The sequence below is a fragment of the Cebus imitator genome, unplaced genomic scaffold (assembly GCF_001604975.1).
Source record: "Cebus imitator isolate Cc_AM_T3 unplaced genomic scaffold, Cebus_imitator-1.0 Scaffold27, whole genome shotgun sequence".
NCBI lineage: Eukaryota > Metazoa > Chordata > Mammalia > Primates > Cebidae > Cebus > Cebus imitator.
This window is the reverse complement of record NW_016107342.1, coordinates 3,512,747-3,537,957: the sequence shown is the minus strand read 5'-3', so window position 1 is coordinate 3,537,957 and position 25,211 is coordinate 3,512,747. Positions and strand designations below refer to the sequence as shown.

The 25,211-nt window shown below is 40.3% G+C and overlaps 1 protein-coding gene across 4 annotated transcripts in view; it reads right to left on the bottom strand.

Annotated features, from left to right (window-relative positions):
- CACNB4 (calcium voltage-gated channel auxiliary subunit beta 4) overlaps nt 1-25,211 on the bottom strand; it is a 273,910-nt gene that overhangs the window by 41,169 nt on the left and 207,530 nt on the right. For all 4 annotated transcript variants that reach the window (XM_017523204.2, XM_017523205.2, XM_017523207.2 and 1 more), the window contains 3 exons: nt 9,888-10,007; nt 7,390-7,512; nt 1,436-1,566 (listed from right to left, as the gene is read on the bottom strand). In XM_017523204.2, coding sequence (XP_017378693.1) covers nt 1,436-1,566; nt 7,390-7,512; nt 9,888-10,007 — 374 coding nt within the window. The remainder of the gene's footprint in view (nt 1-1,435; nt 1,567-7,389; nt 7,513-9,887; nt 10,008-25,211) is intronic.

The window sequence follows — 25,211 nt, the reverse complement described above, 5'->3', positions numbered from 1 at the left end:
GTGATATCTAACACAGATATAAAGCAGATAGAGTGGTCTGGTGAAAATGTGATGAAAAAGGTTCCAGGAAGAAAAAAACAGCAACTCAAAGACCCCAAGACTGGAACGCATGTTCTCTATGTGTTTAAGAAGGAGCATGAAAGACAAAAAGTTTAGAAAAAAAACGGATGATACGGTTTGGATCTGTGTCTCCAGCAAATCTCATGTTAAGATGTAGTCCCCAGTGTTGGAGGTGAGGCCTGGTGAGAGGTGACTGGACCGTGGGGGTGGTCCTTTATGAATGGTTTGGCACCATCTCCTGGTGCTATTCTTGTGATAGTGAGTGAGTTATCATAAGATCTGACTGAAAGTATGTAGCACCTCTTCCCCTTTCTCTCTCTTCCTCCTGCTCTGGCCATGTAAGACACCTGCTCCCGCTTTGCCTTCTGCTACCAGTAAAAGCTCCCAGAGATCTCCCCAGAAGCAGATGCTGCCATGCTTCCTGTACAGCCTGCAGAACCATGACAATTAAAGCTCTTTTCTTCATAAGTTATGCAGTCTTATAGAAGTGTGAAAATGGACTAATACAAGGGACAAAAGGGATTAATATTAATAATAGTATTGGCAAGTTATATGCCAAAAAAACTGATAATTAAAAGTGAAGTAACTATACTTTTGTGATCTCCTATTACTGTTGGAGTGGTTCTCATTATGACAAAGGCAGGCCCCTAAAGAACACGGGAGGTTTTTGAAATAGAAAAGCATCCAACAGAAAACAGAAGTTGAGGGTCAAGGGAAAAAACAGCTTCTATTTTAGAGCTTTCAAAAAATTATAACACATATCAAATCAATGATTCAGTGCAAGCTGCAACACAATACATAAAGGCTCAGGATGATTTGGTTTCTCTTCTTTCAAGCTGTGCTTGTGTTCCTGGGACCTTTAAATACCTGCACTCTGAGATCTACACGGCTACTTCAGTAGTTCATGAGAGGATGATTCACTTGAAGCTGTCTTCAACCACATACCAGGAGAAAATAGATGCCACAAAAAGCCTGGAGTGGAGAAGGTGCTTCTAGTCCGGGACCTACACTTACGATCACGTTCTGTGCCTGCTTAAGGGAGAGTCTCCAAGAGGAGCCATAATGCTGGATCAGGTCAGCTCCCACTCACTGTGTGCAGAAAGAATGCCTGAAGTGACTGTCCTAGAGGGACACTTGGGTTCCAAGGGCTTGCTGAGGCCACAGAAGGACAGTTCCTGTCATGGAATTCACATGGTCTCCAGTGGTGTCAGGCTTCAGCATGCACAGAGGGTAGAGAACTATCTGAAACGCTTTTGTGTCAATTTCAGAAACACCTCCCACACAGAGAAATATCTTGTACTTTGAAAGCATACACCTTTGAAAATATCACCCAATTTTCTGACAAAAAAAGTGCAAAGAAAAGATGGAAACATACCCTCCGTGAAAACGTCCTCTTTTTTGTTCTTGCTGAATCCGTATGTTCTCCAATCTGAGTGGACTTGGAATGAAGCCAATCTCACAGCCCTCTTTCACCAGCCTTCCTATCCACCAATCATTGTTATATTTCTGGAATTCAGAAATAAAATTGCTATCAATAGTAATTCACTTATTTTCACATGCTGTTTATTAATCTTATGGGACAAAACAAATAAAGTGCTATTTATATGATATATTATACTACATTTTATATAAACTATACTGTGTGTGTATGTGTGTGTGTGTGTGTATGTATGTGTGTATATATATATATATGTGTATATATATATATACACACACACACATATACATATATCTGAGGTGGATTCATAGACTAAAGCAGGGTTCTGCAGACTTTTTCTGTAAAGGTCCAAGTAATTTTAGGCTTTGTAGACCATGTGGTCTCTGTTGCTATAAGTTGAATCTGCTGTCTTGTGTGGAATCAGCCACAGACAAACATAAACAAGGGAGCATGGCTGTGTTTCAATAAAACTTTTCTTTACAAAAAAGGCAGTGGTCAGACTGGAACCGTGGGCTATAGTTTGTAAACCCCTGGACTAATATCCGGTCCTAACATTTGGATTATTTTGATCTTTGTCAAGAAGCTCTAATCAATTCTTAAAGAACATATTTTCCACGGATAAATATTCACCAATGTAACTGGAACTCTAGAAGACAAGATGGATATGCCTGAGATGAAATAGATTTTATAGTCCATAATTTGTTAAATGCTTTCAGGTAAAAATTCCATGATACTATCTGTAGTCTACTCTCACTGGGGAAGAGTCATAATCTTTCAAATATAGATTTGCAGATTAAGGTCCATCTTACTACTTGAAGAAAAAGAAACCTACTCTTACAAAGTCTGAGCATATTATATATTTTTACGTGAAATTTTGCAAGTAACTTCCAAACCCTCTACAGCCCAAAAGGAGCTCCAGAATTTCCATTTAAGTTCCATGACATGTAAACTCAAGACCCAAGTCCATGTGAAGCCTTCAACCAGTGTGAGGTGAGAGCCTGTCAGTGGGGGCTTATCTGGTGGATCAGCAAAATTGCATTTGTAACTATACATCTGCTAAAGCGATTTAGTTCAATCTCCCTACCTCAAAGAAAGGTTTCAGCTAGGTCATTTCTACAAGATAGGTATCACCTCTATTGTTTAAACTCTCCAGAGACGATTCTAAAAACTTCCTTTACTGTTTTTATCAGTGTTGAACAAGATAATTATCTCCTACTTTGATCCAAAACATATATATTTATAAACATGTAAATATTTTCCAAAACGTAACATTGATATGTAATATGTTTTGCTGAGCTCATAGAAAAGTGAAATTTACATATATATGTGTGTGTGTGTGTGTGTGTGTGTGTGTGTGTGTGTGTGTGTGTGTATATGATTCTGATACATTATGAAGGAGGAATGGAAGGTTTCATTGAATTATCACAGCATGAAGTTCTGGGTAAACTTTAAGTTATTCTGAGTAACAGCTTCCCACTCATGAGAAACATGGTATGGTAAGAATTTGGCCTCTGTTATACACACAGCTTCTCCATGCATACTGTATGAGTGGCACATAGCATGAGATTGCATTCAAAGAAATGTAAATTGAGGGCTGGCCATGGTGGTGTATTCCTGTAATCCCAGAGCTTTCAGAGGCTAAGGTAGAAAGATCAGTTGAAGCCAGAAGTTCAAAATCAGCCAGGGCAACAGAGCCATCTATTACACAAACACATACACACACACACACACACACACACAATTAGCTGGGTGTAATAGTGCCATCTATACAACAGAGCCATCTATACACACACACATACACACATACCTACACACACACAATTAGCTGGGTGTAATAGTGCATGCCTGCAGTCCTAACTACTTGGGAGGCTGAGGCTGAGATGGGAGGATCACTTGAGCCCAAGAGTTCACAAATGCAGTGAGCTGCGATTGCATCACTGCACTCCAGCCTGGAAAACAGAGCGAGACCCTGTCTCCAAAAAAAAAAAAAAAAAGAAAAGAAAAGAAGAAAAGAAATGTGAATTGACCTGATATAAAATCTTGAACAATCTAGGTCTTAACTGTTTTCCCCCATTTTCCTGTCTTTTAGTATAACAGGCCTAAAATAATAGGTCTGTTTATTTTGGAATCAGCAAAGGGCAAATGGACCCTTTTAGAATCTTGGGTGCATAGGTCTGGAATTTAAATTTTACTGTGGTGAGGACAAAACAGACCATGAGTCATAGTTTCCTGGGGCTTAAGTTATTTCCTGAAATGAAGTTAGCCCACTGGAACACTCATTTGTTAAATGGTACCCAAGTGACTTTAAAGGGTTTGCTGAAATGGTTGATGCAACTTCCCCAAATGTTTTCACTTAGTTCTAGGAAACAGCTGAAGCACAGTGAGAATCTGACTCAGGATGAATGAAAGTTTTTTGAGTTACTTGGGAGAAAGTCACTGTAAATTCAAGAGCTTAATTTGATCATCATTTGACTTGTGTGACAGCATACTTGTAACTTTTCCCTGCATTTAAGCTTTTTTATTACTGAGAAAGTACTTAACAGGGTGCATAATAAATGGCCTCTTAAGTGATGGATGAGAGGAAAGGCTACAACTTGATTATAGAAATGTGTTCATTTGTGTTGATGTTCTGGGAGCTTGTGCCAGCTCTTTACAGAGGTCACCTTAGTGTTGTTCCAACCCTTCTCTATTTTGATTTCCCTAAAATGATTAGCACTTTCTCTTTCAAAGATGTTTTCTTATCTGATAATTTCAAAACAGGAAAACAGGCAGCTCTGGTCCACATAGGATTACCAGCTCAATGCCACACATCAAACTGCCAGACTGAAGATCAAGCACATAGCTCAAACAGCAGCCAGGACAAATTGAGACATTGATACAATGCAGGAAAGCAATAAAATATAAGGTTGGAATGTCGGTGTGAGTGAGCGTGCATGTGACATGTAAGAACATCTCTTACCTTTTAAAGTGCTGCTTCTCCTTAGACATAGTGGGTGTTAGCAACTAATGAATATGGTTTGGGCATTTTGGATGGGAATGGTGAGACATAATCAACATAACCATTCAGATGCCAGGGTATATGTCTCAGGTTAGGGGTTCTCGTCTTCCAGACAAATGTAGACATTCTCACCTCATGTACCATCAAGAAAGTAGAAGCCATGATTGAAATTGATGGGTCCTCAGTTTTCTATTATTAAGGCCCTGAAGTGTCCATGCCTGCACTGGTCTTTTCCCTGTGTGTCACAATGAATTAGCATTGCTCTTTCTATCAAAGGTCTGTCCCTCCACCAGGGGTCTTAGATCCCGCCCTTCTTGGCTACTCAAACACTGTATCCTTCTGCCTATCTCTCCTTTCCCCCAATCTCTCCCCAACTCTGTTTGTTAATATCAGCAAGTACAGGCATCGAATAAGCTCCCATCTTGAAAGAAGACCTCTTTTGACTTCATACCCTCCTTCATCTACTGCTTGATCAGTGCCAACCTCAAAGGCATGGTCTCCACATGCTAAATACCCTTTCTAGCTCCCCTTCTCTCCTCATCCCACTTTGTTGGGCCTCCATCTCCACAATTCCACAGACAATGGCCCCAGTGACCTCCACGCTGCTGGTCTGGACTACAGAATGCAGAGTTTCAAAGATAATTATTTGATTACATATTTATGATGCACACCTTCTCTTAGCTGGGGTATAAGTACAGACGAGCTCCGTGACACTAAATGATATGTTTACACTGATTACATTCTCCAGGCACCTCCATTCTCAGGGTACATTTTATTGTTCCTCCTTTATGCTCTCCTTTCTTTAAGATTCTCCTCCACCCCCATCCCACAGAGCAAATGGTACCACATGGGAACATCAACCAGCGCATGTCACTGACCCCACTGGAAAACTCTGTGCATAACAGGGAAGTTCAGGAAGCTAAGGCTGACCTGACTCAGCCTAATTCTTGTGCCCATTCTCCAGATGTCATCTCCTCCTCTCACTTAATTAGCTGTCCTTTTTCCTTCCAATATATTTTACTGAGTTCAGCATCTCAGCATAGAAAACATGCTTCAGTCTTTCCCATCCTAAAAAGCACAAATGTATTCAAATTTTAAAAACACCCCCCGCAACCAGGCACAGTGGCTCACACCTGTAACTCCAACACTTTGGAAGGCTGAGATGGGAGGATCGCTTGAGCTCAGGAGAGACCAGCATGGGTGACATAGGGAGACCCTGTCTCTACAAGAAATTTTTAAAAAATTATCTGGGCATGGTGGTACATGCCTGTGGTCCCAGCTCCTCAGGAGGCTGAGGCGAGAGGATTACTTGAGCCTGGAAGGTGAGGCTGCAGTGAGCCATGATTGTGCCACTACACTCCAGCCTGGGTGACAAAGTGACCCTATTTTTTTTTGTTTGTTTTTTGTTTTTGTTTTCATTTTTGAGAGTCTGTCTCAAAAAAGAAAAGAAAAGAAGAATACTTCCTCAACCTTATGCTATTTTTCCCTGTCTAGAAATCATTCTCTTTTTCAACTCAAATTATTTCAAAAGAACAAATTGCAATTCCTCTCCTCTAGACTCTTATGTGGGTAACGGCCTTTTAAGCATCTTCATGGGGAGTTTTACAATGTCCCAAACAGAGTGTACGTAAAAGCAAATTCATATCTATCCCTCCAACAAATCTGCTCCCCTCTGACTTCTTGTTTTGATAGCTGATACTACTCTCTATCCTTTTAAGCACCCCAGAAAAACTAGCCTCTGGCCTTCATTTCTATGTCACTTTCCCCACCCATGTGAAATCTCTAGGTCCTGTTTATTTGTCCCTCCACTCTCTCTAAGCTGCTCTCTCTCTTCATCTTCTCTGCTACAACCACTGTCCAGCCTGTAGTATGTCTCTTCAGCTCTGCAATACTCCCTTGACCACCAGAGTTCTCACTCTAAGACACAAGGCTGGTCACATCTGTCATTTATTTAAAGTTCTTCTCCAGCTAACTGCCGAGTGATAAAGGGCAGGCTTCTTGCCATGGCCCAAGAGGTCCTTTACTGTCTGGTCACTGCCTCTCTGTCCTGGCCCACAACCTGTATCATTCCTTCTCCTGCCCCTGCCCAGCCCCACTTCCCCACATCCCCCAGACCCCCATCCCTGCCAGCCACACTGCATTGCTTGTGGCTGTTCCTTCCATGTGATGCCACCCACATCCCAGCCCAAATTCCCTCAGAGTTCACCACTTCTGTAGAGCTTTCCCATCCCCGATAGCCTCCCTCCTCAGCCAGAGAATCCCTCTTCCTCTTTCCTCAGGCTCCCACAACACCCATTCAGTTTTTCTGTAACAGAACTTGTCATCTCGTGCATAAACTCTGTACTTGTCTGTCTCTCACCCCGCTGGAGCTCCCTGCCAGCGGGGACAGTGAACCTTATGTCTGATCCCCCAGTGCCTAGCAAAATGTCTGACATGATGCAGCTTCTTAGATATAATTTTTTCTTTGAATGATTATACACTCTATTATTGGTTCCATGGTCGAGGTGCACAGGACTCTAGTCTACATGTCTATAATTACAACATCACTTGTAAATAGTCCCTTCTGTGTAGGTGCCATACCACCGAACTCACATTTTCCTCAGTCTCAGCCTCCCAAAGTACTGAGATTACAGGCATGAGCCACGGGCGCCCAGCCCCCTGCTACGATTTTAAGATTGACTGTGATTTAATGTTGTAAGTGTGTGATAATGCAAGCAATGATCTCAGACTTCTCAATCTTGATGAGAATGACTAGATTTGGAAGGCCCAGAAAATTAAATGAGGTACCACACTGGCAGCTCCTAGAGTCTCCTCTCTGGCTAGTTTGGCTCAGAGCTGATTCCCAGGTTCAGCTTTTTGGCAGGTGAAGGGATGCAGTATGTTCCACATTTACCTCTTTAATGTGTAGAAAGTCCTTAGCATCAAAGGAGATGGCTGTGCTTGGAACAGGCACATCCTCATCCAGGGCGCCGCAGTAGCTCACATTTGTCTTCACGGCAAATGCTACAGGTTTGGACTAGGGACAGAATCATGGAATAAGGAATGAGGAAGGGAGGAGAGAGGATCATTTTTCATATTGAAACTCTAATAAGATGACTGATAGTACCAGGTAGTAAGAGAAAAACTTTCCAAAGAGGGATCTCAAATGAGTTTTACATTCCCAGGCAATATCGAGAAACCCGCAGAGATGACTGTGAAAACGATTTGGTCCTATCAGCCCAATCATTTTTCCTCTCCTGCAATACTTTCCCATATTCCAATATTTCAAATTTTAAAATGTGCTCTAAAGTACTGGGAGGGATAGACAAAGGCGGAGGAGAAGGACAGTCCCTTCTCCAATCTTAAAGTCTGTGTTTATTTTAAATGATAACTGATACCTTCTTACCTTGGAATGCAGGAAATATGTGCTAGGTCTTAAAAAAAATGTGGAAAGAGGATAAAATAGTATTTTTGAAATAGCCCAGATTTGAAAACCTGTGGTATTCTATACAGCAGAATACCTGGTCCTGCCAGAGAAAAGAAGGGTTAGTCAGCATCAAAGCTGATGGGCAGGGCTCTTCACAGATCATCTTCTCTCTAGGGAACAAAGCTGGTTTTGAAATTCTTTTTACACAAATTCCTCTCAGCAAAGTGTTCTCAGGCTGGCACTGCCCTGTGGGGACATGTAAACCACCAGCCTAAGCAAACAGTGCCGCCACCCACATCTGGGTAACCACAATGGCCACAAAACAGATTCTGAAAGAAAATTTTATAACAAAAGTTAGCTACAGTGAGACATAAGATTCCTGAAAGTGTGACCTGCTTTGTTACTAGCTTATTTATTCATGCTGGGAACCTGACTGGGGGACAGCAGTTGAGGCTGGAGCCTCACTGATGCCCCTTTATATATACTGCAAGAAAAGCCCCTTCCACCAATAAAGCACAGACATCATAGGTGTTGAAGCAAATGAAGACACCTCATTTGCCTGCACTGTTCTCCTCCCACCTCTTTTTTTTTTTTTTTTTTTGAGATAGAGCTTGGCCCTGTCACCCAGGCTGGAGTGCAAAGGTGTGATCTTGGCTCACTGAAACCTCTGCCTCCTGGGTTCAATTGATTCTCCTGCCTCAGCCTCCCAAGTAGCTAAGATTATAGGCACGTGCCACCACACCTGACTAATTTTTTGTATCTTTAGTAGAGACGGGGTTTCACCATGTTGGCCAGGCTGATATCAAACTCCTGACCTTGTGATCCGCCCACCTCATTCTCCCAAAGTGCTGGGATTACTGGTATGGGCCTCCATGCCTGACCCGTCTTTTTTTTTTTTTTTTTTCTTTGGTTAATTATTTGTTTCTTTTGCGCCCCCCCCTTTTTTTTTTTTTTTTTTTTTTTTGAGATAGGGTCTTGCTCTTTCCCAGGCTGGAGTGTAGTGGTGTAATCTCAGTTCACTGCAGCCTTTATTTCCTGGGCTCAGGTGATCCTCCCACCTTAGCCTCCTAAGTAGCTGGAATTACAGGTGTCAGCCACCACGTACAGCCTGTCACCTCTAAAGATTTTACAATAAAAATAGAAAAGGGAAGGAATTCACTTTATTTGGGCTTCTGTTTTTTCTTCTTCTAAAAGTCAGAAAGACTGAATCAATATACCTTAGGAGTCTTTCATGGAGGGCAAAGAGGACAGATGGGCCATGACCTTGTCTGGTCTTGTATTTTGCTATTGCGCATAAAATGTCATTGCAGAAAAGCCATCTGTGCTTCAGTAAGTAAGTAAATAAATAAATAAAAGGTTGGAAGCCTGTAGATGGGAGATCCCTAGTGACTTTTCTGGTTCTTTTAACCATGCAATTGGTTCTTTGCTGCTTCCTACGGAGGCCTCTCCTTCTGGAATATCTGAAGTTCTATTTTGGCAACGGTCTTTATTGCTCATCTTTGCTGTACTTCTCAGAGTTGTTCAAAGTTCTGAACTTCACAGTGAACTTGAGGTGGGATACTGAAAGCAAGGGAGAAGAGTAGAGAAACCAATAGGGAGATCCATGGAGCAACAGCACAGGTGTGGCCTGTCATAAAGGCTGAGGTAATGGACCAGGAGGGGCCGAGAACAGGTAGGGTGAGCTGGTACCTGGGAGGCTCTCTGCCAACACTGGGCATGGGAGGCTTGATATTGCTAAGTTGGAAGATGACCAATAATTCACCACCAAACCAAATATAAAAGAATGAAGATTTTCAGGAAATGCCCCTTTGGAGATGTTGCTAACCTCACTTAGAGGTGAAAGGATCAGAGAGCCTCCCAATCTGGAGCCTTATTGGAATAATCATAAAACAATTATTCCAGAAAAATGTGAGGTAGGGGAAGAGCAGCTGGTAGCCACTGAGTAATGACCCACTTTCGAATCAAAGAGAGGGAAAGAGAGTCACCTTTGCTCTCTCAAGCTGGATAGCTGCTTGCTGTTCTCTCTCTTGTCGAATTGCTTCCCGGTCCTCTTCCAAAGAGACATCGGAGTCAGACGGCCTGCTTGTGTAGGAATCCGCTGAACCCTGGAAAGGAAAACGGAATAGTTTGCGATGATGGGTAGCTTCTTAAATTGTCACATCCATAACAGTATCCTGAGGCAAGTTCTTTTCATTTGCCTAAAATTTGATGCACACACTTCATGCCTTATTGCAGATATAAATTTAGATGGCAGAATATAGTTAAGCATCTGAGTTATTCAGAAAGTAACAATGTTGTGAAGAAAAATATTTTGACTAAGTGCTAGGAAGTAAACTGCAATGAAATTATGTGATAGCCTCAATTCTTCTTGTTTTGTGCTATATTAAGCCCATATCACTTGTGAAACGTTAGTTTTCACCCATCTTCTCTTTTGCATATACATCTAAAGGAAAAAGAGGCTCAGCTTATTATAAAAGCTAAATCCTAACTGTATCTTGGGCTATGGATCATCTATTTGTCTAAGATTTCAATACAGCAAAGCATCATCCTATATTAGTAAAATGATTTTCCAGTTTCAATGGCAACACTATTGAACTCTTTCACTACTAAAACTTCAATCATTGTCCTGCAGCAGCCAGCTCAGACATGGCCAGCGAGAACACTGAGCAGAAAAATAACCTTGAGGATGAAAACAGGGATGTTCTCAGTTGAAGCCCACACTAGAAGAGCTACTTAAACAGCGCTGAAATCCAGTCTGACTGGTGTGATCAAGGTAAAGAATTAACCACTCCCTTCCTGCCTCCCCAGAAAAACCCTGGAGGTTTGTCTTACAGCTGCTACAGGACATCAGCCTTACAGTTTCCTTAAGCTGCATTAGAGGTCGATATTTGCGTAGATGGTAACATTTACACAGCAGAGGTATTGGGAGGACTGGTGTATTTGACATGCTTCATAAACCATGCACAGGTTTTGAAAAAAATCTATCCATGTAGCTGAGAATTTGCTGTCCACTAGAGGAAAAAAAAGCTTTAAGAAATAGTTGACTGCTGAATCTGGCCCTTTGAAAGTTTTTCTCCATGTAGAAATGTTTATTTGTGAATTTGCTGCCTTTAAGGGTAACTTTCTGTCTCAGTAGGGGACATCATTCTAGTAGGGGTGGTCTTTCCCATCATAGAAAAATCCCAGCACAGATTTTCCTGGCAGCCTAGAACAAGAACCCATCATTAGCATTTTTATCAGAGTGCCCAGTCAAGCCCTGGTTCTAAACTTTGCCTCTGCAACATACTGCCGAAAACTTTATACAAGTTATTGGATCACTCTGAGACAGTCTCCTCATCTATTAAAGAGGGACACTGCCACCGGGCGGCTCATGCCTGTAATCCCAGCACTTTGGAAGGCTGAGGCGAGTGATCACGAGGTCAAGAGATCAAGACCATCCTGGCCAACATGGTGAAACCCCATCTCTACTAAAAATACAAAAATTAGCTGGGCATGGTGGCACGCAGCTGTAGTCCCAGCTCCTTGGGAGGCTGAGGCAGGAGAATCACTTGAGCCCAGGAGGTGGAGGCTGCAGTGAGCCGAGATCATGCCAGTACACTCCAGCCTGGCAACAGAGCAAGACTCCGCACCCCCCCCCAAAAAAAAAAGAGGGACACTGCCTACTTCCCAGGATTAAATGGAACAAGATATAATAAGCAGCTAATATTTTCTGAGTTCTTGCTATCACACCGGCATGGGCCTAGTTGCTTTGTACACTTTATCTCACTAAATCCTCACAGCAGTGGGAAAGCTGAGATTCGAACTCAGGTAGTTCAGCCTTAGAGCCAGCAGATTCAAATCCCATGCTGAACTGCGTTTGACATTAAAATACCTACTCCAGGACCTGGCACATAATAGGCACACAATAAATCAGCTTTTTCATCCTCATTTCCTAGTACTGACATTTTCACATTGATAAAAACAAAAAGCATTAATTTCTCCATGATGATATATATACCATAACCCACCTTGAAATGTAGCCATTTGTCTTACTATATTTACTGCATAGAAAATGTACTATAAGCCTGATAACTGCAATGTGTCCAAATCCATATACTTTACATAGTGCTTCTGAAAGTGCCCTTTGCAGAGGAAATGTTTGTTAACTGAATTATAATCAAATTCCTCTGTGCAAATCTATTAGGGAAAAATTTTGGACCTACAAAATGGATAAGTGCAGAGCAACTGTTTCATAGACGTATGCATTGCCTAAGAAGAGAGCCTTCTTGAAGTCCTTTAAAGCAGAGTTCTCTCAGAACACATCTTTTGTCTGAATTTAGGTACACCTGCATAAAATCTAAGGTAAGAGAGAAAAAAAATGTTTCAATTTTTTCTTTATTTTTTTGTAGAGATGAGGCTTTGTCATGTTGCCCAGGCTGGTCTTGAACTCTTAGGCTCAGGCGATCCTCTTGCCTCAGCCCCCCAAAGTGCTGGGATTACAGGTATGAACCACTGTGCCTGACCTAGTGTTTCTAAAATATCTATCAAAATAGTTTGGAGTTAGTCCTAGGCAATGCTTTGCTGGAAATGTGATATGTGTGATGAACCATTCTCAGGGAGCTGGACTGGCTGTTGTGAAGACATCAGGACCACCAAGTGAGATTATGGTATATAAGTTGGGAAGAAGGCAGTTGCCTGGTTTTGAAAACATGTCCTGGGATGGTTAGTGCCTACAATTCACGAAAAATGCAAGCTGCCTGACGGGGCAGTGAGTCAAGCAGCTGAATACACACTTCCCTACTGCCACGAGAAGATACCTGATTTCCTGAAACTACCTTAACAACTTTTCAAACCCCTGCATTCAATTATCTCTGAGTACACAAAAAGTGACTCCGGAACTCCTGCAGATGAACTTTATGTTGAAATGTGAACAACATTGTCAGAATCTCAAAACTATCTAATAAACTCTACTAGGGCCAAATATGTAGAAGCAGAAGTTTCTGTTTACTTCCTGTTTCCCATTGGTAGAGGGAAAAATAAAGCACTGTGATACCCATTTTCATAATTAGTGTTATATCATCACAACATTTATTTTGTTTTTTTTTTCTTCAATGTCATCCACATTGCTTTGTATATGAAAAAGGAGAAGTCCAACATTCAAGAGCCCAAATTTGGCCCATAAATATGTACTGGCTTGGTTTCTTGTTTTAATTTATTTTTGGTTTGGTTTGGTTTATTTTGTTTCAACCAGTTGAAAGGGAGTATGAACATGTTCCAGAAGAAAAGGAAGGAAAAGATAAAGGGAGGGATCTGTGTTATTTACAAAGGCATAGAGGGAAGAGCAGGTGAGCTAGAGAGAGGCCAGAAGGAGACTGCCTGCGCCTGACCGCTGGAAGCATCCAGGAAGAGCAGGAGGACATGCGAAGCTTAGTAAGACCAGGACAGGTTGGAGAGGGATCAGCCAGAGGTCTGGTTAAATAGTTAATGATCAAAAAGAGAGAGAAATGGCAAGAAGGAAAGAATGTTAGGTGCTAACAGAATACAACTGAAGACGTAAACTTTACTAGGCCTGGCCAAAGCTGGACAGGCCTGATGGAAGCCCCATCAGCTTATAATTTTCTAGAATTCTATTTCATAAAACAGGTAGGAGCAAGCTACCCATGTATCAAGTGATATAAAACTGGGCTGTTAACCCACGTGCAAGAAACATGAGAGTGATTAGTCCCTCAAAAGCTCCTATGCAGACAGCTCTACAGGTCATACCATGGAGTGACAAAGTCATATTGCAGTGAGCCAAGATCATGCCACTGCACTCCAGCCTGGGTGACAGAGCCAGACCCTGCCTCAAAAAAAAAAAAAAAAAAAAAAAAAAAAAAAAAGGTATTTTGGTCCAGATTCTTTTTCCCTTTGGGTTATGTTGAAAATAGATTCCAGCCTCACACCTTTCATGAATCTTCTTGAATACAAAATGCAAAATGCAGACAGAAACATTGGAAAATCAGCTAGCTATTGTTTTCTGAGAGAAGGAAGATATTCTCAAGTTAAACAACTTAAAGGCTTCTTCTCATTTGCAGAGAGAGGGCATATGATATCAACAGAACAGCAGCCACGGCTGTTGGAGCCAGACCTTATTGGGTTTGACACTGTCACCAATTCTAGCTGGCTGTGAATATGAAGCAAGTTATTTATTTTAACCTTCTGAGTCCTAATTTCCTCTCTTAGAAAATGCAGATAATAATTCAAACCTTGTAGAGTTTCCTGGTGTTTGGCTTCAGATGAAGCATATTTCTTTTACCATCATGAAGGAAATTCAGAAAATACCAGCAATTAAACTTTGACCCACTAATTGAAGGTTTGGCAGCTTTTTCACATTGAATTCTTGGCTGCCCAAGAGTTTTATGATTTATATCTTGTTCTTTTTTTCTAAATAGCTTTACTGACATATAACTTACATACATAAAATTCACACATTTAAATTCAATAATTTTAATAAAATTACAGAACACAATTTATATCACAATCTAATAGAACATTTCTAACACCTCAAAAGAAGCCTTGTGCCTATGTGCAGTCATTCTCCATTCCCAGCTCAGGGCTAGGCATCTACTTTCTTACCCTGTCCTCTTAAAACTGAAATAGACTCTCTTTTGTAGTGAGCACTTTTAGTATTTAGGCATATCATTAAATTATCACAAGGAAAAGCAAGAGTCTACAGATATTTGATTTTAAAATGCAACCAGGCCAGGCATGATAGCTCATGCCTGAAATCCCAGCACTCTGGGAGGCTGAGGACTCTTTGAGCCCAGGAGTTAGAGACCAGCCTAGGTAACATAGTAAGGCCCCATATCTACAAAAAATAAATTTTAAATAAATAGTCAGGCATGATAGCGTGCACCTATAGTCCCACTACTTAGGAGGCTGAGGTGGGAGAATTGCTTGAGCCCAGGAGGTCCAGGCTGCAGGTCACTCTTATTGAATTGAAGACCTACAGTTCAGCCCCAGCTGTTAATCTGACTAAGGTTCCTTTTAGGTTTCAAAGAGCAGTCAAGGGTAGCAAAGGAACATGTTCATAAAAGGCTGTAGAGCGAAGTGAAAGAGAATGAATGTTTGCTCAACCCTTACTAACTTAAATAGATACTATTATCACAACATCTCTAAGAAGTCAGTTATGATTATCCACACTGTGTGGATGAGGCCTCTGAGGCTCAGATAGGCAGCAAAAACATCCTCCCATGCCACACGCGTTCATAGGTCACTATATGGGAAGCACAGGTGTGGTACACTCATTTTTAAAAATTTCCCCTATAAAATCTGGTGCAAAACCTTACATTAAAACAGCAAACATTTAAGTTGCCTTTAGTAAAACAAAACAACATTCTGCAATATTTTGTTAAGATTAGTCCAATACCAGAATCTCACTAATTTATAATGTTAATGTAAATTTTAAAATCCCAATCTGAGATCTTGGGACGTGAATGGCAGACTACTTTTCAAATGACATGTTCACTATTTCTGAATTTCACATGATATCTGTAGACTACCAAGGTTTTTATTTGTGAATTTCTTTGAGTTTCTACTCCACTCACAAAATTTTCTTCAGCATTTTAGCTCTGGGTAGGTGGTTTTAAGGTACCATTGAGAATTTTCTTTTTCTCTAAAATGATAACTCCTCTGATTATGTTCACACCACTTATTTACAGATTATTTCTTATAATTAAATTATAATTATATATAAATATACAGTATAGTTCAGACCAAAGCACAAGCTTTGTCTGAATAATCTCATAAATGGAATACAAATTAATGGGTTCTATTACAACTGTTTTACATAATTGATTTAACAGGAAGTAATATTAATTTATAAAAGTTGGTCAATCTTACCCTTCCTGTTGTGCTGCTAGTTTTTGTCGTAACTGCCCTATCTCAGACAGGTTTCTTTCAATTGCTAGTCTGAAGAGACCCATGAGTGGAGATAACAGCAGAATAATTTTAATTGACCCTACAAGTACGAGAAGAGAGGTGACAAAAAGGCCCAGAAGAGATAGGAAATCTGTACCAGCCATGTCCATTTAGGTACTTCTGAGAAAGGAAAAACTAAGATGTGAGCTACAAACAGATTTGCAAGTTAAACCAATGGTAATGGTGGTAGCAAGAGGGCAGATTCCTTTTATATCAGATTGAATCATGAAATTGCAAACATTGCAACTGTAATTTGCAATTGTAATTTCATGTGATTCAACCTATGCATTGGGGAAGAAGAAAAAACAAAGATTACTTGATATGGATGCTTTTGGGTAAAAACTGCTGTGATAATCAGCATATAATATTTTACATGTATGTAAGAAGTGCTACATCAATAAGCACAATTAGCAATAAATCAAAAACGTTCTGTGAGACTAAGGAGTAAGAGAAGTTGAAAACACCCATGATCATTTTTGCATCCATCAAGCACTTTATTGTAACAGTAGAGACAGTGAGATTGCGGAGCTCACTTTCCTTCTGGGAAAGGAAAAGTGATCACCTACTGAGAGACGGTGGCCTCCAGCAACCAAGCTTTACTATATACAGGTCACAGAATAACATCATGGGACACTAAGCAGCTGCTCTCGAGACCCACCCTGCCTAGCCAAAACTTCATGAGAGCTTCTGATCAACCTATATGACACAGTTGTATGACAGCGTGGCTCCCACTGGTTGATCCCAATGCTTGCACCTGGCAGCATTAGCCCCAGCACAGGGTCTTCATTCCAGGGTGGCTGCTCAAGCTGCACTAATCTAGTTTCAGCAGAGATGAAAGGAAATTGCAGTATTTGTTCAGGAAATCCTGAATATGCTGCTGGTAGAAGCAGTGCTGCATACTGATGAGGCGCTGATCGTTGCTTGAAAACACGGACTTCTGTGACTCTTCTGGAAAAGTGACTGCCTGAGAGATGCTTTCTTCTCATATGGCCCCCAGAGTGGTTTACAAAGCAGCAGACATAACACTACTTTTACACTGTGGTGTTTTCTTGAGAATCAGATTAGTGATACGACAACAGTACATATGTTTCCCCTAAAAGTAGCCTCAGGCAATCTCTTGTGCCTTAAATAAAGAAAAAAAAAGAAAAGACTTCCTTCTGTCAGATAGAAAAGAATAATATAGCTTGGTTTAGAAGATAGGAAGAAAGTAGGGAAAAGGACTTGAGCCTCACCCATGTCATTTCTGCAGCCCCAGGAACTGTGTGATTAAAAAATACCTTTTAACTCTTTGGAATGATTTTTTTTAGACTGGCTAAAGTTTCTCATTAAGGGGATGTGTATTCATGGCTAACTGAATCCAGGTATGCTATCAAAAACTGAAGGGCTTCCCCAGAGGTGGCTGAAGACACAATGGAAATCAGAGTAAAGCATTTACTTCATTTCAGGCAGGAGTCATATCTTATCAGTTTTTGTGGTCCTCAGAGTTTCTAGCACAAAACTTTGCACTTCACGGGAGCTCAAAACTATTTGCTGAAAGAAAAAATCAATGAGATGACTTCAGGGGGAAGGAGAGAACCTTAAATGGAGACCCCAATACCGCCCAGACATCACCCAAAGGACGTACACCCTTCCTGCCTCCAGGGGTTGCTGGAAATGATTCAGGAATGACCAGTGAAGAATAAAATTAATTTTAACTTGACAGAATGATACACAAGTTGACTGGAAAAATTGAAATTCAGAAGTTGTTTAGAAAAAATGTTAAAAGAAGAATAAAAAAGAACTAACCCTTTTTAATAGATATGAAAACATATAGAACTACAAAAGTTAAACTTGTTTGGTACTAGCACAGATCAAAGAAATTACAAGGAGACCACAAACTGACTGCTCTGTATGGAAGATTAATGTACAATATAGGAATCATTGCAAATCAACGGGAAAAGAATGATTATCAATAAATAGTGTTGGGAAGTTGAGCTAGCCAACTCAAAAAAAACATAAAATAGATTCCTATTTTTATAACTTTTTCTTTTTGAGACAGAGTCTTGTTCTGTTGCCCAGGCTGGAGTGCAGAGGTGTGATCTTGGCTCACTGCAACCTGTGCCTCCCAGGCTCAAGCAATTCTCATGCCTCAGCCTCCTGAGTAGCTGGGACTACAGGCATGTGTCACCACGGCAAGCTAATTTTTGTATTTTTTGTAGAGATGGGGTTTTGCCACATTTATTAGGCTTGCCTCAAACTTCTGGCTTCAAGCCATCCACCCATCTCGGCCTCCCAAAGTGCTGAGATTACAGGCATGAGCCATCGTGCTTAGTCTTATATCTTAGATATAGATGAAGAGATTTAAAGGCAATATTATATATATAAAATACATATATGTATTTTTAAAATATACATATATAAACACATACCCACTACCACTAGCAGAAACTATGCTAAAGTTTTAAAATAACATGCCAAAAAGTCAGAAGCCATGAAAAGGAAAGATTGATAAATCTGACTACATTAAAATCTTAAACATTTGTCTGGGAAAAAAAATACGATAATCAGTCAAAGTGAAAATGAAAAAAGAGAAAACATTGTCTCATAAGTGACTTGGATTTTAAGATCCTTCATATCCAAAGAGCTCTAACAAGTTAATAAGAAAAAGATGAACAACCTATGTCTTTACTCATTAATATGAGAAAGGAGCAAAAACAGAAACAAGGACAAGGCAAAAAACAAAAAAGAAAGGAAAAAAGAAAACTATGGACCAATGCCAATATCTCTGATGAATAAGACACAAAAATCATCAATAAGGCCAAGTGTGGTAGTGTATGCTTGTAATCCCAGCTAGGGAGGCTGAGGCAGAAGAATTACAAGCTTAGGAGTTCAAGGCTGTAGTGAACTATGATCATGCCACTGTATTCCAGTTTGAGCAACAGATCAAAACTCTGTCTCTAAAAATGATAAAAATAATTTTAAAATCTCAACAAAATACTAGCAAACAGAATCCAACATGCCAAAACTATCATGTGGGATTTATCTAGTGGGATTTATCCCAGGGATGCAAGGATGATTCAACATATGCAAGTCAATAAATGTGACACATTGCATCAACAGACTGAAAGACAAAAACCACAGGATCATCTCAACAGATGCAGACAACTCATTTGACAAAATTCAACACCGCTTCATGACAAAACTCTCAACAAATTAGGCATAAAAGGAACATACATCAATGTAATAAAGCCCATGTATGACAAACCTGCAGCTAACATCATACTGAATCTTCTAAGAACTGGAACAAAGATGCCCACTTTTGCTACTGTTATTCAACATATAATAAAAGTTTTAGCCAGAGCAATCAGGCAAGAGAAAGAAATAAAAGGCATCCAGATGGAAATGAGAAAGTCAAACTGTCCCTCTTTATAGATGACATGATCTCAAATGTATAGATACCTAAAGACTCCAGCAAAAAACTCCAAGGACTGATAAACAAATTCAGTAATGTTGCAGGATACAAAATAAACATACAAAAAAATCAGTAGTGTTTCTATATACCAATAACAAACTAGATGAAAAAGGAGTCAAGAAAGCAATCCCGTTTACAATAGCTACAAGATAATAATAATTTAAAAATCTCTGAATACATTTAACCATGGAGTGAAAGACCTTTACAATAAAAATTACAAAACACTGATGAAAGAAATAGAAGAAAACACAAATGGAAAGACATCCCATGTTCATGGATCAGAAGAATTAATATTATTAAAATGACCATATTACCCAAAGCAATGTCCAGATTCAGTGTAACCCCTATCAAAATACTAACCAATATTCTTCAAAGAAATAGAAAAAAGTCTAAAATTCATATGGAACCAGACCTCAAATAGCCACACACACACCCCCCCACACACACACACACACAAATTGCTGAGCAAAATGAACAAAGCTGGAGACATCACATAACCTGACTTCAAAATATACTACAAAGCTATAGTACCTAAAACAGCATGTTATTGGTATAAAAAGAGATACATGTTAACCATAGAAGATATGTTTTTAAAAAGTATGGCTCATTCATAAAATAGAATTGCATGTAGCCAGGCACCATGGCACATGCCTATCATGTCTGCTACTCTGGAGTCTGAGGAAAGAGAATTTCTTGAACCCAGGAGCATGACATAGACCTCCAACTAATAAAATGTGAAATTTTTATCAAAAGAGTATGTTGTAAAATAATCTAGTATGTTATTTGAAATTGTGTTAAATTTACTGAGAAACTATTATGCATCAATATACCTAAGTATACTAGAGGAAAGAAACAGAGTTACAGTTCATTTTAAATCCTGCTATATAGTTTGAATTTTTACCTTCATAATTTTTAAAAACATAAACATTATACATCGATATATACCTATATACATTTGTATACAAATATGTAAAAACATGCATATTTTTACAGATTATACAGCTTAAAATTACCTGCATTAACCCTAAAATAATGATTTTGATAGGTGACATTAAATATCAATGATCACTATCAAAAACAATAATGACTATTGTTTATTAAGCACTTACTATGTACGTCCCATGATTAGTGTTAAGTGCTTTTATTAACTGCGTTTTTTTTTTTTTTTTTCCCAGATAGAATTTCACTCTTGTTGCCCAGGGTAGAGTGCAAATGGCATGATCTCAGCTCCCACGAAACCTCCATCTCCTGGGTTCAAGCAATTCTCCTGCCTTAGCCTCCCCAGTAGCTGGGAATATAGGCACATGCCATGATGCCCAGCTAATTTTTTATATTTTCAGTAGAGATGGGGTTTTACCATGTCAACTGAGCTGGTCTCAAACTCCTGACCTCAGGTGATCCACCTCCCTCGGCTTCCCAAAATGCTGGGATTTCAGCAGTGAGCCACTGTGTCCAGCCAACTGTGTTCTTTCAAAAATAATATTTCCTGCCAGCCAGGCACGGTGGCTCGTCTGTAATCCCAGCAATTTGGGAGGCTGAGGGAGGCAGATCACAAAATCGGGAGTTCTAGACCAGCCTGATATATATGGTGAAACCTTGTCTCTACTAAAAATATAAAAATCAGCCTGGTATGGTGGTGGGCACCTGTAGTTCCAGTTTCTTGGGCGGCTGAGGCAGGAAAATCACTTGAACCTGGGAGGTGGAGGTTACAGTGAGCTGAGAACATGCCACTTCATTCCAGCCTGGGTGACAGAATGAGACTCTGTCTCAAAAAAAAAAAAAAAAAAAAAAAATGACTATTTACCACCCACTTCCATCCCACACCAAAAAAGGCTATTTCCTGTGAGAGGCCCAGGGACCCCTGAACAGAGGCTATATTAGTATGAGTTTTTCTCTTTGGTCACCTAATCCTAAATTTGTGAAGCCTGTAGATCTTAAGTTAAAAACTAGGTGATATCATCTTGTGCAGTAATTTAATTTTAGGTACAAATACTGTTTTTGAATTAGAAGACGATGAATCACTGGGAGTTTCTGACAGTGTGGTGGGCCCCTTGTGCACATGCTGCCTTACTCGCAAACACACTGGACTCAAGGTAAGAGCTATGCCTACCCCTAGCTTCCTCCACAGGAGGAGCCGATTGTCACAAGACATGCACCCGAGGCTGCACTACTCCTTACAGCACTGCTTCCCTCCTTTGACCTTTGTGTCCTTGGTGGTGACCACACAATACCCACCCCTCCCATCAGCATGGACCAGCCCCATTTGGAGTTTGGAATGATACAGGCCCATACTCTTTCCTGGGGTAGTGCCCTTCCTCTCCAATCATTTCAGAGGACAGGAGATGAGAGCAAGGCTTGCTTTGTTGATTCCTATCTGCTAATTCTGTGTTCCGTGCGTTAGAGCTCATTATGGTGGAGGAAAAGAACTTATTCTTAGTTTAACCTTTGGAACTAGGAAATAGGGCTTTGATTGGAATAAAACAGCACTTTACAGATGTTATCTAATTTAGTCACAATAAAAACTTAAGAGGTAGACTTCATTATCCGCACGGAAGTAAATAAGGCTTAGAGACACTAAGTAATAAGCCCAAGGTCAGGAAGCTGGTAAAATGTGATGAACCCTGGTCTGACTGCCTCTAAAGCCCTTGCTAATTAACTAATAATCATGCCCAGCAGAAGTGCTGATAGGCATTGTTGGATGAGCAGATCACTGAAGTTGAAGGCATTAAAAAAAGAACCTCTCTTTCTGTCTCTGCATTTAGCTTGAACTAACAATTACTGAGCATGCTAGGTTCTTTCCAGCACAGTATCTTGATTTCTCTCCAAAGCTCTTCTGGGGTCTTACAAGAGAAGTCAAGCTGCATGCTCAAAGTCACTAGGCCATCAGCCACTGGAGAAGCTGAGACTTGCATTTAGACAAGAACATCTCTTGGATGATCTCTAACAGTCCTCTGAGGTCTGTTGTTAAAGATGTCAGCCTAGTGCCAGGGATTAGGTTTTCAAGTACTTCGGGATGCAACTGGTCATTTGAATTGACATCAAAACACATACAAACAACTATTACTAAGGCAGTGACTACCAAACCTTGGATTTTCTCTCCCCTTTCTCCAGTGAATTAGCTCATCAATAGATCCAAATTGACCAAAGAGGAGACCCACATCTGCTCATCTCGTTGTTGGAAACTTTTTTTGACCAAAAAAATAGAAAAAAAAAGTAAAGAGATGAAATGCTTAATTTCAATAAGTCTGACAAAGGAGCTATAAGTTAATTTATCCTGATCATCACCTTTATCCTTCATTAGGAAATATAAGGAGAGGGAGTGGTTACTCATATGAGAGCTGGTATACAGTCGGCCGTTCCAAGGAGTGCCGTGAAGCTTGACTACCTGGGCTGGAATCCTAGGACTACTCCTTGCTAAACATTTGCTTTTAAGCACAATACTTATTCTTTTTGGGCTCAGTTTCCTTTCTAAAAATGAGCAGAATAACCTGACTCATGGAGCTGTCATGAAGATTATGCAATCAGAATGTGCAAGCACTCAGCCAAGGAATCACATAATGCAGGTTAGTGAGAACACTTCTGTATATGGATTTGCCTGGCCCTTTCTTTCTTGGGTGAGGCCAATTTGCTGTTGTAATCCCTCTCTTTAAAAAGGGATAGAGATATAAAGCTTAATTAATTAAAGTGAGTAGGAATTAAATGCTCTAGTGAGAACTTTAGGACAGTTAAAAGTATTGTCTAAAATGAAATTTGGGAATCATGTTGGTTTTATTCCTCCATATTTCTTCTGCCTGCAAGAAGGGTGTTTACTCAGAGGCATCGCCTTATTTGGGAATAACCAGAAGACAGTCAGTTCTGTTTTTCTTGGTCAGATAGCAGCATAAATAAGACTTCTGTCCTTTGCATGTGAGGCTGACACTCCTGACCTGCTGTCTCCTCTAGGCTGTGTGGCTCTAAACTCACATCAGCTGGGACGACTGTGGGCTGCCCCTCCTCTTATGACCTAGGACCCACTTCAAGACGGCTAGAGACAGGGACAGTCACCCATCACAGAGCACTGTCGCAACCTCTGCTAGCCTTCCCACATCCCAAAATTTAAGGCCGGCACTCTCAACAAAACAAGCCAATCCACCACAAATTTTTAGAATCCTAAACAGGTATGAAAAGTCACCTCTCAGAGACAAAACACTCTGTCCCTTCCCAAAAGCTGAATATAAACTCTCTAGCCAAAGGATTCCCTTTTGTGGTTTCAGCAAGAAAAATAAGGCAGTTATTCATTTTACTTAGCAATTTTAAAAAATTCTATTTTCTCATTCTTTTTGCTTTTCTATGAAATATGTGCTTTAAAAGAAAGAATTCCTATTTTAAAGCTAAGGTGAATTTATTAAAAATAGGTCTTTTGTTACCATTCTCATCCTGCGTCATTATAGATAAATTCACAAACCATATATATATATATATATATATATATATATATGGTCCCAATGGCTGGATTTGAAATAAATCAACAAATGTTTGAGTAGCACAGTCCTATACTGTCTACGGCTGGGTGTGATGATGGGCATAGAGTGAAATCCAAGTCCAAATGAAGGCCAGGGCCTCAGGAGACAGGTAAAGGGTTCAGAGCAAAACCCAAGAGGCAGGCAGGATGTCCATTCAGCGGGAAAATTTTTTCCTCCCAGACTCATCCTGAAAGCTGTTCTTCTCCCACCAATATTTATCAAACTCCTTCCATGCTGCACAGCAAAGCTCAGAGAGACCCACAGTGCAGAAGGAGACAGCTCTGAGGACCACAGGTAGCATTCAGCAGGTAGAAGTGGAGGAGAGAGCAGGCCCTTCTCTCTAGTTGGTGTTGCATGTACCTATACACTGGCTATGGGAACAAGAAAGACAAGTTCAAGAAATTCAGACTCAGTACTTTAACAGAGAGTTTAGCGGAAAATGCAGACACAAAGGCTAAGAACTCTCCACTCTTAGATAAAATGGTCTTAGATGAGGATGAAACATTCCAGCAGAGGTGGCCTGAGAAATAAAACAGTACTGGATCAGTGAACAATCCAGTACTACAAAAGGAAGGTCCCTGGAATAAAGAGGACCCAGAGATATTTCCCTTATCTTCCCCAGGGCAAGTATGCTACCAACTCCCAAGGACAGCAGACTGAGTTAGTACTCAACATTCTTGCAGAATCTTTGCAGCTTGCTGTACACACAGTAGAGAAACTGTGCTTGATTGTTTAGTTTTAACCCCACAGTATAGCTTTAGTCATTTTTAGAAAGCATTTTATTGTCTTTATTAAGTTCCAAATGAAGGAATCTCTTCAGGTGATCAAATGTGAACCAGGTGAACTGTTGCTAGGTTCTGGGTACCCCAAGAGGGCAGAGCAGGTAAGTGGCCTTCCATATACCTACCATACTCGATGCCCTAACAACTCTAGTCATGTCTGATTGTCTACTATCTAATATGCAACTCAAATTGACAAACGCTTGTTGAAAAATTAGTATGTATGAGGCCTAATTGGGCCTCATACATACTAATGTATGTATGTTACACACTCAATGGCAGCCAGAAAGTTCAATAAGACATGGTCCTTGCCTAACAAGGGCTTACAACATAATAGCGCCGACAGTTATGTAAATAACCACATTATAAAGGAGAGTACAAAAAGTACCAAAACAAAAATACAAATGCAATCAGTGAATAGGAGAGGACAGATTAATTCTGTTTTGGGGAATAGAAGATCTCAGGGAGAAGGTGAGGGAGCCTTAAGCAGAATTATCAGGAATGGCAGACAGCAAAGGTAAAGGGCAGGAAAATAAAGGTAATGTTTGAACAGTGATGAATTTGGACAATTCTGCAGTCTGTATGGGGATAGGAGTTGTAGTGGACACTAAAGAAGTAAAAGGCATGTTTCTTGCCTTT